This window comes from Nelusetta ayraudi, unplaced genomic scaffold (assembly GCF_046127955.1).
Source record: "Nelusetta ayraudi isolate G7.1 ecotype Tasmania unplaced genomic scaffold, CSIRO-AGI_Nayr_v1 ptg000005l, whole genome shotgun sequence".
Lineage (NCBI taxonomy): Eukaryota > Metazoa > Chordata > Actinopteri > Tetraodontiformes > Monacanthidae > Nelusetta > Nelusetta ayraudi.
The window spans coordinates 1,221-16,757 of record NW_027466055.1 but is presented as its reverse complement, the minus strand read 5'-3'; the positions used below and the strand labels follow the sequence as shown (position 1 = coordinate 16,757).

General features: G+C 48.1%; 1 protein-coding gene across 2 annotated transcripts; it reads left to right on the top strand.

Annotated features, from left to right (window-relative positions):
* The first annotated feature begins 4,982 nt into the window (after window positions 1-4,982).
* On the top strand, window positions 4,983-14,883 carry LOC142901948 (BTB/POZ domain-containing protein KCTD15-like). Of its 2 annotated transcripts, none has more exons than XM_076046705.1 (3): window positions 4,983-5,563; window positions 8,377-8,552; window positions 14,574-14,883. In XM_076046705.1, the coding sequence occupies exons 1-3, from the start codon at window positions 5,555-5,557 to the stop codon at window positions 14,866-14,868; spliced, it is 480 nt and encodes a 159-aa protein (XP_075902820.1). In that variant the 5' UTR covers window positions 4,983-5,554; the 3' UTR covers window positions 14,869-14,883. The 2 variants fall into 2 exon arrangements, with proteins under 2 accessions (XP_075902820.1, XP_075902812.1); XM_076046697.1 differs by lacking the exon at window positions 4,983-5,563 and adding an exon at window positions 5,789-6,011.
* The last annotated feature ends 654 nt before the right edge of the window (window positions 14,884-15,537 follow it).

Below are 15,537 nucleotides of genomic sequence, written 5' to 3'. Positions count from 1 at the left end.
GCAGTGTTGACAAAGCAGCAGGCCGTCAGAAGACACTTCAAACCCCGCCGCTGTTAGGGAGCTCAGCGCACAACAAAAGCAGAGGAGAGGGGACTCGGGTTTCAGCGCGGGTCCATTACCAGTCCCAACAACGTGGCTGCAGACAGGGGTGGGGGGGGGGTCGCTGAGGATGCTGCTCCACCTATCAGGGGTTTGCCAACACGGGCCGGCGGTCGTCTCTAAACAGTTTGTGCGGACCGTCGGCGGTGACAGCGTGCTGATGGATGACTGTAAATACAAAGCATAAGTCAAGGCTGCTGCTGCTGCTGCTGCTGCTGCGGGTTGATGCCGCCGTGACACATGCACTCTAATGAGGACTGTGGGTGCTCGGCGGTGCCAGGGACTGGCCCCCGAGGCAGGCACGCTGGCTGGCTGGCTGGCTGGCTGGCTGGGGGGTGGGAGGGGTGGGTGTGTGTGTGTGTGTGTGTGTGTGTGTGTGATGCATAGCAGATGTGATTGGAGACATCACACTGTTCACGTTGTCGCTGCTAAACCAAATAGTAGCAGCAACAAAAGCAAAGGACCATTTTTCCTCTGTTCACACATTCAAAGCATGATGCTGGAGATGTGTAAGACGGCCTCGCCGCCTCAGGCACAATAACACATTTTGCAAGTACCCCCCCCCCCCCCCCTCACTTTTTTTTTTCTTTTTTGTACCGATGCGCAGAGAGGTTGCCAGTCGGATGTGCTGGATGTGCCGTCTGCTGGGGGGAGCCTGTGGTTCAGGATGTGTGACTGTGGACACAAAGTCCATCAACCTCTTCAACCGAAACACAGCCAAGGCATCGTGGCAATCTGTCACTTTGTTCAGTCAATGTTCTCCAGTCAAGGAGAAAGGAGAAGCTTGCCCCCCCCCCCCCCCCCCCCCCCTTACCTGCTGCTGCTTCATTTACAGCTTGTATGTGATTAGACTCTCACACCACATGATGGCAGCAGAAGAGACTTTTTTCTCTTTGGTGCAAACTTTGTTGCCTGCAAGAAAAAAAAACTCCCCTATGTCATTTTATGTCAGAAGAAGAAAAAAATAAGAGATGAATTACAGACTGACATAATAATAATAATAATAATAATAATAATAATAATAATAATAATAATAATAATAACAACTCACCATTTCAGTGTGTACAGAGAGGACGAGAGTCAGAGGATGTTCTTGGTTGTACTGTACATGTGGAGATTTTGTTGTTGTCATTGTTGTTGTCGTTGTTGTTGTTGCTGCTGCTGTTTATAAACCCCAGCAAGAAGTAATTTCTTTTTATGCCAAAAAATACATCTTAGTATTTTTTATTACGTATGTTAGAACCAAGTAGTTCCTCCCTTCGTGTTGACACGTTGAGCTGCTGAATGGAGCCTTATAGAACAACTGGGAAAGTTGAGTGAGTGAACTTGCGTATCCGCATCATATCACTGAGCTCAACCGCTTCCTGTTATCGTCGCTGTGTTCTTCGGCCTTCACCATAATCCTCCAGAGTGGCTGGTGACTGTCAGCTTCCGGCCATCTAATGGCGAAAAAGGTTTTGCAGGACTGCTGCAGTCTACCAGGCGTCTCCGTTGAGTTGTCAGCAGACAGTCCACCGAGGTCGTGTTCAGGCCAGTTTTACTCTTGTGTACACTGATGCACTGATATGGAAATGGGAAAAAATCTACTCTAGGTGAATGGTTAGAAAGCTGGTGTGTGTAAAACAAAGAAGATCAGTTGAGGAATTGAGACGTTCTGTCCTGGGAACATCTCAGCTTCCTGACTGAGACCTCTTCCTGTCCACTCTGTGTGCTGACAGTCTTCAGTCCTCTGAACCACACTGGGCCAGGTAGCTCCAGCCCTGGGCTGAAGCTACGCAGTCACATCACCACTTTTAAACGCAAGGCTCCCTTTCAAGCGTTTCACATCAGATCCACACCTTCTGCTTCGCCCTCTGGCGAGAGGGCCAAGTTTGAAAAGAACATCCAGAACTTGCTTTTAGTAATCTGCATGCTTGGTGGAGGCCTGCTTCGCTGTCAATCGCTTCCCTCTCTCTGCCATTTGACATTCTGCTTGATGTTGCCGTGTGTCTGAGGTGCAGCAGCGACACTTATTGTTCATTATTTCAGAGAGAGAGAGAAGTGGGGGGTGTGGGGGGGGTGCTAAGTCAGTTTATTAATAGAACATGTAGGGTTGTGTTGCACACAAACACCTAACAAGCACCGCGAAGAATTCCCCCCCCAGTCCTTAATGCCAGCAATTAAGTTTCCAGAAAAGCTGAGGATGAACAGAGGGGCTTCTCTCTGCATGTCTGAGTGCTGCTGCTGTGAGTTCATTATTGGATGGAACTGCAATGAGCCTGATGTTGCCGAGTTGACTTGAGCTCATCTCCTAGTGTTGTAGTTCTCCAGACTGGTCTTCAGAGCAGTCTCCAGACCACGTCTCTAGGGTCTCGGTCTCGGTCTGCGACAACGTTCCTCCAACAGGCAAATACAGTAACAGCCACGTGATGAAAGCACACAGGTTCATAATGAAAGGACATAGGCTGGCTGCAGTGTGAAGATGTGCAGCGAGAGCTTTGAAACTCATCAATCACTCTCTGACAAAAGGAGCGACGTTCGTGAGCTGGAGGAGGAAAAGCAAAGGCTGGGTGCTGCGCTGCTCTGTGCAACCTCAGGCCACGCCAATGATGAGAATACCTGCTCTCAGACCCACAGGCAGAGTTATTATTCTTACAGGGTCATGCATTAATTCATAAAGCTCATTTGCATGTGTGGCATCCAAAGCAGACTAAAGGGAAATTTTTGACTGATTTAGTATCGTTCATGTAAGGCTAATAATTTTTCTCATTTAGTCTTTTATGAGTCTCATATTTTCAGATCTTTACTTTTTTATCATGGACCGTAGCGAAGCAGGTTCACTTCATGAGTAATGCAAAACTGCAGACGTCCAAAAAAAAAAAAAAATTATATTTAACCCGTTGTTTACAACTTCCTACAAAGCCCTCTAACTGATGCTTTGTTGGGTTTGGAAGGTGGTTGAATACTTGGCCCAGGCGATGTCTCTCTGGGAGGGGAGTCAGTGCCCTTTGTGACATCACAAAGGACACATTTATAGCTCCCTGTGTTTTAGCACAGAGGGAGAGAGGTCAAGGATGGACTTTTTCCTCTCTGGTGATTCAGTGGAGCGACCCTTGAATGTGAGGTGGACCAGAGTTGTGTTCTCTGACTGTCACCCAGAGGTTCCCCACGAGTCACTTCCATTGATCTGCTGCTTTCTCCTGCATCTGCGTGTTTTAACCCTGGACTGCCCTTCAACTGACACCCGGTCAGCGTTTTGACAAGTTTGGATCTAAATTATATTCGCCACATGCAAATCCTGGAGATGACCTACTTCCTCCCTTTCACATACACACGCCGCTAAAATCCATAAATTAAGGAAATTAACTGATGGGGCCCCGGGCCACTTTGTAAGCTATTTAAATCTTTAAATTTACAACATCCCTGCATACTCCATGTAATTGAACTAACTCGGGGCTTGTTTCCTTTAATGAGGAAAAAAAAAGCCAGCTTCCCCTCCAGTTTATGCCCCTGGAAACAACAAATCTGGGCCAGAGGCTAAGATGGGATCGCTGTGAGGCGCCGAGCTGCGTCTAATTATGAGGACTTCAAGGAGAGACTCCCACCAGTCTCTCTGTCAATCCACGAGCCTATTTATTTCATTTCCTCTTTAGGTTTTATGTTAATATAAGCTTGGCAGGACAATGCAAATCATGAAGTGAGAGATCAAGGCAGAGACCTGATTTTATTTTATTTATTTTTTAAACGTATTAAAATACATTGAAATATTTTTCAAAAATAAGAAAGACAGAACCTTTTGACTCAAAGAAAAAACACATTTGTTGCCCCGTTTGATGAACATTTCAATAGGCTTCAAAATGTTCCCAGATGTGCAGCTCCACGCACCAATAACACGTTCCTACACTGGTTGGCGCCAGATATCAAGAAACGAGCAGCCCCTGTGAGAGTCACGTCTCGCACCCAGTGGTACGGACCAGAGTGGCTAATTGCCGGGCGCAGCGTTGGCATCAATTATGTAGATATTTCCCCCCCCCTACAAAATAAACAAATACGCAAATGAATAGTGTGAAGTAGGTGCACGACAAGACGCTGCGCTCCCCAAATATGACAATAATGTGCGAACGCTTTGAAAAAGAAAGAATGAGGAAAGAGAGAAAGACAGCCAAGCTCACAAATCACTCACATCGTGCCGTAAAAGCCAGAAAAATAACAATGATCAGCCCCAAAGTGTCTGTCGTTCGCTCCATGAAGTCCGCGGGGCTGCCTGCTTCTTTTACCGCGAGAGTGAGGAGGAGGAGGAGGGGTGTGTGTGTGCGCGCGCGCGCGCGCGCGCGCGCGCGTGTGTGTGTGGAGGTTGTTCTGGGCAGATATCTCCATCTAAGCCCCTGCGCTATAATTGAAATGGCGCATTTGGCTGCAGGCAGGTTGTGAGGGCGCTTTTCTGTAGCAGCAGCAGCAGCAGCAGCAGCAGCAGCAGCGTGCATGCATGTCCGTGGACGTCATTTGGTTTTAATGGCCTGCAGGAAAATTCGTCGTTCCAACTCCAGACATTAAGGCAGAGGCAGCGGGAGAGGCGAGGGGAGGAAGAGCGGGGGAGAGAGGCTGAGAGCAGCGCGAGGACACGGGGCGAAGCGCCGCAGCAAAGACACTGGTTTCAAGGATACCAGCGCGTTTTTTTTCCAGCAGCTCCGATCCACCCGGTGCGGACTTTATCAACAAGTTACTGCGCCCTGATCGCGCGTCTGTGGGGCTGTGGTGCTGGAGGAGGGGAGGAAGGGGGGGACAATGGCAGCTCGGCAGACTCTGAACTTTACATTGCGGCTGGAGATGCAGAGTGAGATGAGTGGCCACTAGCTGGAAGTGGTACAACACAAGGAATGACTGATTAAAGTCCTTTTTTCTTTTTTTCTTTTTTGGCCTTCTTTAAATCTATTGGGCCACTAAACAATTCCATCTCAATCACAACTTTATATCGTTCTACAGGAAACGTCCACCTTTGCGTGTCGGCGGAGAGAGGAAACAGTCTTTAAAAAAGAAAAAAAAAAGAAAGAAAGAAGCTGGAAGTTGTTCTGTCTGCTGAGCGATAATTTCTGGAACGGAGGGGTGGGGGTGGGGGGGGGTATCACGTTTTTCTTCCCTGAGAAAATTGCCTGAGCGAGAGAGTGGAGTTGAGCTAATTGTAGCCTAATCCCTGGCCCAGAGGCGCTCGGGCAGCCCGGAGCAAGAATCTTCTTTTTTAGCTCTGCTCTGTTATTTGGAGACGGATTATTGGCTTTCTTCTTCTCATAACAAACCACAGGGGCTAGTTTCATTTAGGCAAAAAAAAAAAAAAAAAAAAGAGAAGAGAAGAAGAAGAAGAAGAAAAGACCAAGACAAGAAAGCTTGGAACGGCGAAGCGGGATTCGAGCTCAGGAGCGCACATTTTTGACGCGTTATCCCAATAAGAGCTGAGAAGGGGAAGGAGATCGTCTCATCCATGTACAAGGTAAGGACGCTTCCTGTGTGCGCTTCGCTTACGAAGAGGCTCCGGTGAGGACAGGTCGAGGCGGACACCACCTTACACGGCTTTTTAAAGCCACGCACTCTCCTTTTGCGAGCCCTCCATCCATCCATCCGTCCGTCCATACATCCGTGCCGGACACATTCGACTCTTTCACATTTTTTTTTTTTCTTCCCCCTCCTCCCACAAAGAAAAGAGCAGTTTAGTGACATTACAGCCGCACTTGGCGACGCATTCGGTTCCGCGCTCGAGCCGCTCGGCGCTCCAGTTGTGCAACAAACTCGGCTCCATTTGGAGAGAATATCTGAGATTTTTTTTTTCCTTCTTCTTCTTTCCGGGTTTCGGTCGGGTTTCTTTTTTTATATCCGCGGACAGCAGCTGGGACTGACCGCCGGCACGGATTTCCTCTGGACTCCCTACGATGTTTGAAACGGTAGGGTGAGATTTCTTGTTTCTTTCCACTGTGTATTTTTACGCACAGACAGTAGTTTCCGATGAGTCGAACCGGCGCTTCAGCGTAACACAAATACCGGCGGATTTTTCCTCTTTCCGTTCTATTTTTTTTTTTTTATTATTATTACATTATTTTTTTTTGTATTTTCATATTTTTCTCCGCCGACACGCACAATTATCACTTGCGGATTTTATACAACCGTGATAAATCATCGGAATATGTTTTTAATTGTACAGCGGGGGGGGATAATAAAAAAAAAAGACGCCATATTGCGTTTTTGGCAGATCGCAGAGCTGAGACTGTGGACGAGGGTTCCTCACCGCTGGGCTCTTATCACGATTTTATTCTCTCTGTGTGTGTGTGTGTGTGTGTGTGTGTGTGTGTGTGTGTGTGTGTGTGTGTGTGTGGGAGGTAAGGAAGAAGGAGAAACAAGATGTTGAAGTCGTGATTATGAGGCTGCTGCGGTTCTGTTTCTCGTTTCTTCCTCTTCTTAATTTGTGTGCGTGAGTGAAAACCCGGTGCGCGTCCAAACCTTCCCAAAACTTCTCAGGTCTTTCCAACACCCGCACACCCCCCCCCTCCCCCCATCGCCCCCTCCCCCCCCCCTTCTTTTCCTGGGATTTGAAATGTAATCTGGTCGCCCTGTAATCGTATTAAGTGAACATGATACTGCTGTGAGGCGGGCAACACCCCTGCGCAAAATAATAAATAAATAAATAAAATGAAATAAAAAATAAAAATAACCCCAGCACCAGTCTCACTTTTTGGCCCGCGGCACTTCCCGGAGAGCCGACTCGGGGCTGATCTGGACTTTTGCTCCAGCAGTCGTGACAGTAAATCGGTCCATATGTGCAACAAGACACGGATCAATTTTGTCGATTTGCAGGAGGATGAAATGGCATTATCTCAATCCGTTTAAGAGCCAGACGGCATTATTCAAAGTTTAGCCGTAAACTGCGTCAGGAGGGATCTGTGTTTCCCACCAAGGGCCTCGGGCCGTGTGTGTGTGTGTGTGTGTGTTTCTTATATGCCAAAATGATGATAATGTGACTTTCAAGTTTTTTTTTGTAAAGTCGCGACAACGTCATCCAGCTTTAAGGGTCGTTCAGGGAGCGTGCGTAAAAGTAAAACAATTTAAAAACCCAACAAGTTTAATCTCCCACTGGTTCACTTTGTACAACAGTGCTTTGCCAGCGGAGTCACACCAAATCTCAGTCCGTGCCTGAGGTGACTGTTCACCGACCTGAAAACTATATGGCCAAACACTTATGCAAAGGTTGTTGCGAGGAAGTGTATTTTTCAATGGTTTTGTAGTATTTATTTATTTTTTATTTTTATTTTTTTACAAAATATTAATCAACAACTTTCAGCTTGGTGCTTGCTGAACTCTGAGCGGACCGGAGCCACATGGTCAGAACAACCTGTGTCTTCAGAATGGCACCGGCACTGCCACCAGCAGCATATATCAAGGAGAGAGGCAAACTTCTCTGTTTGGGGGCCTTTAATAGTGTGGAGGCAAAAAGCTGGAGTGATTTGATGCACCGTCAGTCTGAGTTCTTGAGCGCCGTCTTTCACAGCAGCCAGCAAAACTCCATCTTTTGTTTAGCGCAAAGTACAAGAAAATAAAAGTTCTCCCACCGCCGCCACCTTCCCCACTCATGTCATTCCACCAAATTCTTTTCTCTCTCTCTCTCTCTCTCTCTCTCTCTCTCACTCTCTCTTTGCCCCCCAACCACCCCCCCCTCTTGTTCTGCTCTCAGATTGGTGCCTGGTGTGTCTGGGCGCATCACGTCTAACACATAAGGCGACCTTTAATTAGAATATTGCAGCAGCAGTTCGTTTTATTCCCCTGGAGGCTGACACCTAACATTCCTCCCTCTGTCTTTTCTATCCGTCAACCCCCCCCACCACCACCACCACCACCACCACCACCCCCGACCCCTCCCCCACTCCGCCCTCCCACCACACCACCCCAGCCCCTCTCTCTTTCTCCTTCCCAATCTCTCACCCCGCTCCTCTAATAAGCATCCTCCTATCCTCGCCTGCGGTGCTGCATGAAAAGATGCAAACATACTTAATTAGAGCGGTGGCAATAATTCCCAGGCTAAAAAAATCCGAGCAGACAGACATGGAAGTGATCTGATAGGATTCAGAGCAGATCCTACCTGCTCTCACTCTCTTGTTGTTGCGCGTCTGTCTCTGTGTGTGTGTGTGTGTGTGTGTGTGCGTGCCGCGTGGTATTTTATTATTTTATTTCTCTCGGCGTCACACACACGGACACACTCCTTGATCTCCTTCCTTATTCATCTTTACTGCCATGGCTTTCATCTACACTTGCTTCCAGGAGGGAAGAAGCATGTCGCGGCTGTCTCTGACCCGGTCCCCGGTCTCTCCCCTGGCCGCCCAGGGGATCCCTCTGCCGGCTCAGCTGACCAAAGCCAACGCTCCGGTGCACATCGATGTCGGAGGACACATGTACACCAGCAGCCTGGCCACGCTCACAAAGTACCCGGACTCAAGGTAGGACCCCACCAGCAGCTTGCATGGTGTGTGTTGTGAATGGGAAAGCCTTTGCTCTGCCTTGGCTGTTGCTGATGTGTTTTGAGGAGTAACTGTGATTTCTAAAGGTCAATGGGTGTCAACGGGCTTTGACTTTCGCGCTGTTTAATATTGAACGGCTCGGCGTTAGTAGAAACTCTGCCTGTATTTTTATTTATTCTCGTTCCCTCTAATTGGATTTATGTTAAAGTCCGACTGGCACCTGCACCAGTGCAGCTTACACAGACAAGGGAGAGTGATATGAGTTCAATATCAGTTCACATTGACTTTGTTTTAGTGATTGTCTTTATTTTAGCGGTGCTTTCTTTTTTTCACTTTTTAACTGCTGATTAGAATCGTGGCTTGTGTGTGTGTGTGTGTGTGTGTGTGTGTGTGTGTGTGTGTGTGTGTGTGTGTGTGTGTGTTAGGCTGCTTCATTAAAGCAGGCGTAGGCAGTTGAGTTTCCAGCGCTATCTCAGTCCAGCTCCAGTGTTCATTTACTTGACAATTTTAAAAGCAACATAGCAGAAGTCGCGCCTTCATTAGCTAATGTAACACAAATGTGTGTGTGTGTGTTTGTTGAGAATGCACGTGTACTCGTGCGCCGTCCTGTTTCCCTGCTGTGCATCCCTCCTTCATAAGACCACGCAGTTATTGATTTCTCTATTATTCTGTTGAATAGCAGCAAAGACTCTTGATTTAGCAGCAGCCAGACTTTGAAATGTCAAGTCAAGCATAAAAACCGTGACAGTCGCTCTCTGAATGTCACCGTGGACAAAACCAAGACCCCCCCACCTCCCCACCCCGCTCCTCTTTCTCTCTCTTTCTCTCTCAGCTGTTGTTTATTTTCATTTTATTTATTTTATTTTTCGCTGACCTTTCGCTGCAAGTTTTAGTCACGATGATTCAGATGGTGCGAGAGCGGCTTGGTAATCCACCCTCCCACTTTATTCACCGTTTTAGCTCCAACCACAAACAAGGTGACATGGCCAGAGGCAACGCTGAAAGAAGCACGCCGAGCTAATGATGAACACATCTCGGCTGATTTATGGATTTCTTTTCCTCATCTGTAAGAGATGGTTTTCCTGACCCCCCCCCCCCCCAATCCCCCCAACCCACCCCCCCAAACCCTCTCCTCTTTCATGTCCTGTTGCCATTTGGTGCCGCCCAGTTTTGTCAGCGTGCATCAGCTGACGCAGTCTCTTGTGGGCCAAGGTAAACATTCGCCGGCTCGTTGGAAAATCTGCCAAATTTGGCGACAGGAAACGATCCACATAATCCCTGGGTAATAAAGTCGGATATTCAGCGAGTCCGCTGACAGGAAATTCCCGACAACTCTGCTCTTTATTCCTGACGGTGGGACGTCATCGGGAGAAAAGCGCTCATCAAGCGCTGGGCTTCATCATTGTGTTGGATTCAAAGGCATGTTTATGGCCTTTTTTTCCATGTGGAAACTGGCTGTCCTGTTTCCCAGGAAGAGGTCAAAAGAGACAAAGAGGGTTTTTGGAGGGAGGTTGGGGGGGGGGCAATCAGCGCTACAGGTGCTGTCCACAGTCACTGGAGTCTTCTCATCTGCACCACATAAACTGCACCACTCATTTTACAAGTTACGAGTGTGTGTATGTGTGTGTGTTGTTATATTTTATGCTTTGCACCGTACAAAGTAGCCATTGAGGAGACACACACACACACACACACACACACACACACACACACACACACACACACACACACACTGGCTGCTGTGCGAACGCAGTACAAAGTCGTGTCACAACAGCAAAAAGAGTGTTTTCACTGTGAGAGCAAAGAGTGGAGACTAGTGCCAGTGCTGGAGTGCTGGAGTGCACGCTCACTCCTCCTCTCTCTCTCTCTCTCTCTCTCTCTCCCTCCCCCTCCCTCTCTCTCTCTCTCTCTCTCTCTCTCTCTCTCTCTCCCTCCCCCTCTCTCTCTCTCTCTCTCTTTCACACGTGCTCCTTTGCTCCCTCTCCATGTCTTTCTCACTCCGGATCTCTCTCTCTCTCTCTCTCTCTCTCTCTCTCTCTCGCACACACACACACACACACACACACTCCCAGAGCCCTCGCTCTCCCAGCCTCCTCAGTGTACAGTTGGCCTCGGGGCTCCACTTTCCACTGGAGCCAGTGAAAGGAGGGGCCCCCTTTTGTGTGAATTAGGATAATGGCTGACAGCAGCAAGCAAAACAATTACACTGGCATGGGCGTGCACGCCACGTCCACCCTCGTCCCGCCGAGCCGGGCCGGGCCGAACAGGGCCGGGCCGAGCCGAGCCAGGCCGAGCGGCTAAAGGAGCGGGGTTAAAGAGTTTAAAGCTGATGATTACTTTTAATAGATTGGTGCCTGAATAATGCAGCGTGCCAAGGGAAAGTTAGTCTAGTAACTAATGTGCCCTTATCCATCTTCCTCTGCGTGGCCCATATTAAGGGACAGGGGTCGTGAAACATTGATGCACACTCTGTTCCCACTGTCCTCCCTCGGAGCCGCACACTCACTTGAAGTGGAGCTGAGGAAATTAGGGGAAACGTTCCGCAGACAAGGGGACTATTTTGAAGGGAGCGCTGGACGTTTTTTCTCTTTGAAGAAGAGTCCTCTGTGTCCACACATGACGGATGTTTCTGAGCTGGATTCACGCTCTTTTTTAGCAGCCCCTCTGGATCTGAGCGCCGGCGTCACCCAGTTGCAATAGAAAACTGTTTATTTCTCAGAACGCTCTCTGTTTCTTATCGTTTCCGCAGCTCACTGTGCCAGTCGGAGCCATTCAAAGAGGCCTTACTGCGCCGCTTGTTTAAAACTTAAAGGGCCGGTGTGTGAAAATGAGCAGCATCTAATGGTCAAAAGAACTTGGAATTCCCGGTCAGATCCTGACTCGGGAATATACAGCAAAGAGTAAGGTCTCCTTATTTGGACACGCGCTTTACATAAATGTAAATATTTATTGCCGGCATGAGAACATTTCCGTTTACCAGCCTCGTCGAATGAATCCGGCAGTATTTTGTATTCGGCTTTATGCCAGACGTCAATGTTTAAATGTCCCACGCTGGGAGGACCTTTAAAAAAATTAAATTGACACAGCGGTTGCATTCAGTCTAGACACACTGTAATGCTGCAGGGGGACGATGATGACGACGCGTCGTGACCAGAGAGAGACAGACACAGGTATATTGTCAACCTGCAGACCCGCTTCAATCTCACCACTTCACTTTCAGCCCATTTAAAACTCTTGCAGCCATGTGTGAGTGACTACATTCACCTGCACGGCTGCATCAAGCACAGCTCAAACTTCAGTTTTCTCCTCTAACCGGCCTCCTCTCCTGGTCCCAGCGCACGAGCAGCTGAGAAAACCAAATTATTGCCGGGAACATGTCCTCCTCCCCAACACTAGGGGGCGAAATCAGTCTTTTCACCGTGTTCATTTCCCGCCAGCCTCTTTGTCATGACTGACTCCACCGCGGTGAGTGTGACTGTCCACCCCAAACATGCGGCACACTGACACACCTCTTGGGGGCGCTCTTTGGGGATAGGATGCCCACCTCAGTGTCTCCCTGCCCTCACCTTGGCCTTCAGCCTCCTGTCCTTGATGGACTCTCTCACTCTCTCACTCTCTCTCTCACTCCACCTGACTCTGCTGTATTTCTGTCCTCTGCCCCCCCCGCCCTCAACCCCCTCCCGTCAGGTCCCTCTTTGTTTATTTCTGCTCTCTGTTAATTTCCCTGTGTACTTTCCCCTCATAACAACCTTTTTCTATTCCTACGCGATAAAAAAAAAAAAAAAAAGCAGAAGAAGAACAAATCCTCCATCCCTCCCACCTCCCCCAATTCAGGGAACAGAAATGGGAGAAAAAAAAACGAGAAAACCAACATAGAGAAAGAGAGAGAAGGAGGAGGGGGGGGGGAGTGGAAGAGAGGGAAAGAAAAAGAAAAACAGGCAGCATTTTAATTGCTTTTTAAAAAAGTGGAGATGAAAAACAGAGTTGGCCTGGAGGGGTATGGTGAAATTCTAGCTGGAAGAATTGCAAGACCATATGAGAAAGGAACACCTCGGGCCAAACAGGGAGATGAGTATTGGTTTTTTATAAAGCATTTTGCATCGATTTCCAGAGAGAAAGCGAGCAGAGGCAGAGGGGATGGAGACGGAGGGAGCGAGAGAAAAGACAGGAGAGAGCGGAGTGAGAGAAAAGGAGGGGAGGCACAACCATCTTTGCTCTGCTTCTTCACACAGCGGCGTCGAGACGTAGCGGAGGCTGGCTGGCTTTGACGGCCGTGACGGCCGCGGCGTGTCGAGACGACACATCGGGGTCAGAGGAGCCGCAGACGCGCAAACGCGGCGTGCGCAAAGTTGTTGAGGATCGCAATTTTAAATTCCGTTTTTTAAAAACACAAGATGTGTGAATTGTTGCCGGCCCTCCCGTTGCACCTCCGCCGCTGCGCCGCTCCTCCGGCTCCGCACAGAGCTGGACGATGCCAGCGCTCAGGCTGAGACGCTGTTGTTGTTGTTGTTGTTGTTGTTGTAGTTGTTTTTTTGTCGATGTTCTGTGTCATACAGCCGACCTAGAGGCCGCGCCTGATTAAAGAGCTGACTGCAGCAAAATAATGATACTGCCAGCGACGCAGCGGCCTGCCAAGAGCTCTTCTTTCTCACACAGCAAAAATAAACAAAAAAAATTAATTTTTTTTCGGAGGTTTCGTGCAGCCGCTTTCTCGTGTAAATCGCAATTAGAACTTGTTTGGACGGCAGGTTGCGCCGCTGCTAAGACGTTAAAAATTAAACTGAGAATTTCAGCGCAGCAAAGCTGAGGGTTTTTTTCTCAACCGCGCTGGTTGAGCTACTGCATGTGGAGATCAGACAGAGATATTTAGCGTGTAGGAGGGAACAAAGCCATAAAGCGGCGGCGTTGAGGGCGGCGGCGAGCTGCGAAAACACACAAAGACGAGGGGAAATGAATATCTGTCCCTGCATTTCTCCAGGCGGGACACCAATACTGCACCATCAAAGTTTCAAGATAACAGCACTTTCCACTCTTTGCCTTGATGAGAGCCTGTGGCCAGCTCTCACCCTCCCCCTGTCTGTGGGAAGGGTTAACTGCGGGACACTGGGCTGCTGCAACAAGTGTCTTACTACTGCTGCTGCTGAAAGGTCGCCAGTGTTTGGAGAGACCGATGCTGTCATCAAATTATAGTCTTTCTTTAAACGGGGAAAAACAATCTATTTTTTTTAATGTTATTGTCATGTTAATTTTTTTGTTAATTTTAAATTCTTCCATTTTTTTTTAAATTTTATTTTGATCTTAATTTGTTTGAAACAGAAGACTAACACTGCGAGAAATTGACAAAATATGTCACTCAAAATGTCGTTTTATTTCCCCAAATCAAATTCTGGAGTCATTTGTCACTTACTTGATGTTTTTATCTGATTTGTATTTCAACTCTTTCATGGAATGCCAGTGGATTCAGCTCCTGTCAATCTCCTGTCATCAGATTGAACAACGATGCACAGACAATAGTTTCAGGATCAAACTGCACCACTTTCCTTCTATTCATTACAGCCAGGAGTCCTCCATTCTATCCCAGAACCCCCCCCCCCCCCCACACACATTAGTATGTGCACCTTCACATCTCCTTTTTTCAATTCCGTCCCTCTGACAGATGGAATAATAGAGCTGTAATGCTGCATTCATGCCATTAATTTCTGTAAGTACAAGCGGCGAGTGTGTGTGTTGCTACAATCTCTCGGCAGAAGGGACACTTCAAACAAGTCTGGAATGGAGGAACTGCGCCTTGAGCCCCTTGTTTCAACCTGGGATGCTAATGCATTTCAAGCTTAGTGCTAATAAAATTGAAAAATAAATGGAGGGTAATTGTTTCATGCATTTGAAGGAAGCTGCTCATTCCGCTCTCTCTCCCTCTCCCCCTCTCTCTCCCTGTGTTTGTGTGTGTGCGTGGCTGCCTCGCGTGTGCGTGTGTGCGTGTGTGTGTATTTCAATTTTCAGAATCAGTCGTCTGTTCAATGGCACCGAGCCCATCGTGCTGGACAGCTTGAAGCAGCACTACTTCATAGATCGGGACGGCGAGATCTTCCGCTACATCCTCAGTTTCCTCAGGACCAGCAAACTGCTGCTTCCAGAAGACTTCAAGGTTTGTGCGTCCTGCAACATCACCGCCAGCGCAGCGGCATCGCACCGCATCCTTTCCACAAGCACATCCGCAGGAGAGCTACGTTCATCCGTCTGCCCTGGCGCGCAGCTGCACGAGAGGCTGCGCTTTTTCCTTCCACCCTCAGAATAACACGTCGTGTTTACACTCTGTATGTCGGCTGTTAATGCTCCCCTGCCCTCCTCAAGGAGAGGGAGCACAACCACAAGACCAGCGCTATTTTACTCTGCACACACACACACACACACACACACACACACACACACGTATTACAATTACAAGCAGTACTTATTCTGGAAGTAGAAGGAGAAAAACAACACGGAACAGATTCAGTTGGAGTTTGCAGTGATGCTAACTGGCTGCTAACTGGCTGCTAACTGGCTGCTAACTGGAGCTCGGCCTTCATGATGTGTGTGTGTGTGTGTGTGTGTGTGTGTGTGTGTGTGTGTGTGTGCTGAAAACCTGAGGTGTTGCTGTTTTTCCCCCCCAACTACACTGGGTTCTGTCCTGGTTCTGTTCTGTAGCGTTGACGTGATGCTATACGTCAGGGTTTGGGTTTCTACTAAGATAAATGTGTCCACCTCACCACTTGCATTCTTTTACTTTGGCATTTGACACCTTTTGCGGACGAGCGCCTCTTTGGTTTCTTCAGTTTGTTTATTTTTAAGAGCAATTTGCAAACAGGCGATACGGATCAAATCTTATCACGCAGACACGCTGCAATTTTATTGCATAAGCAAAATATTTTCTTCTCATTACTATTATCTCTGGTGATAATAATAAGGAGCAACTCTAACTTTT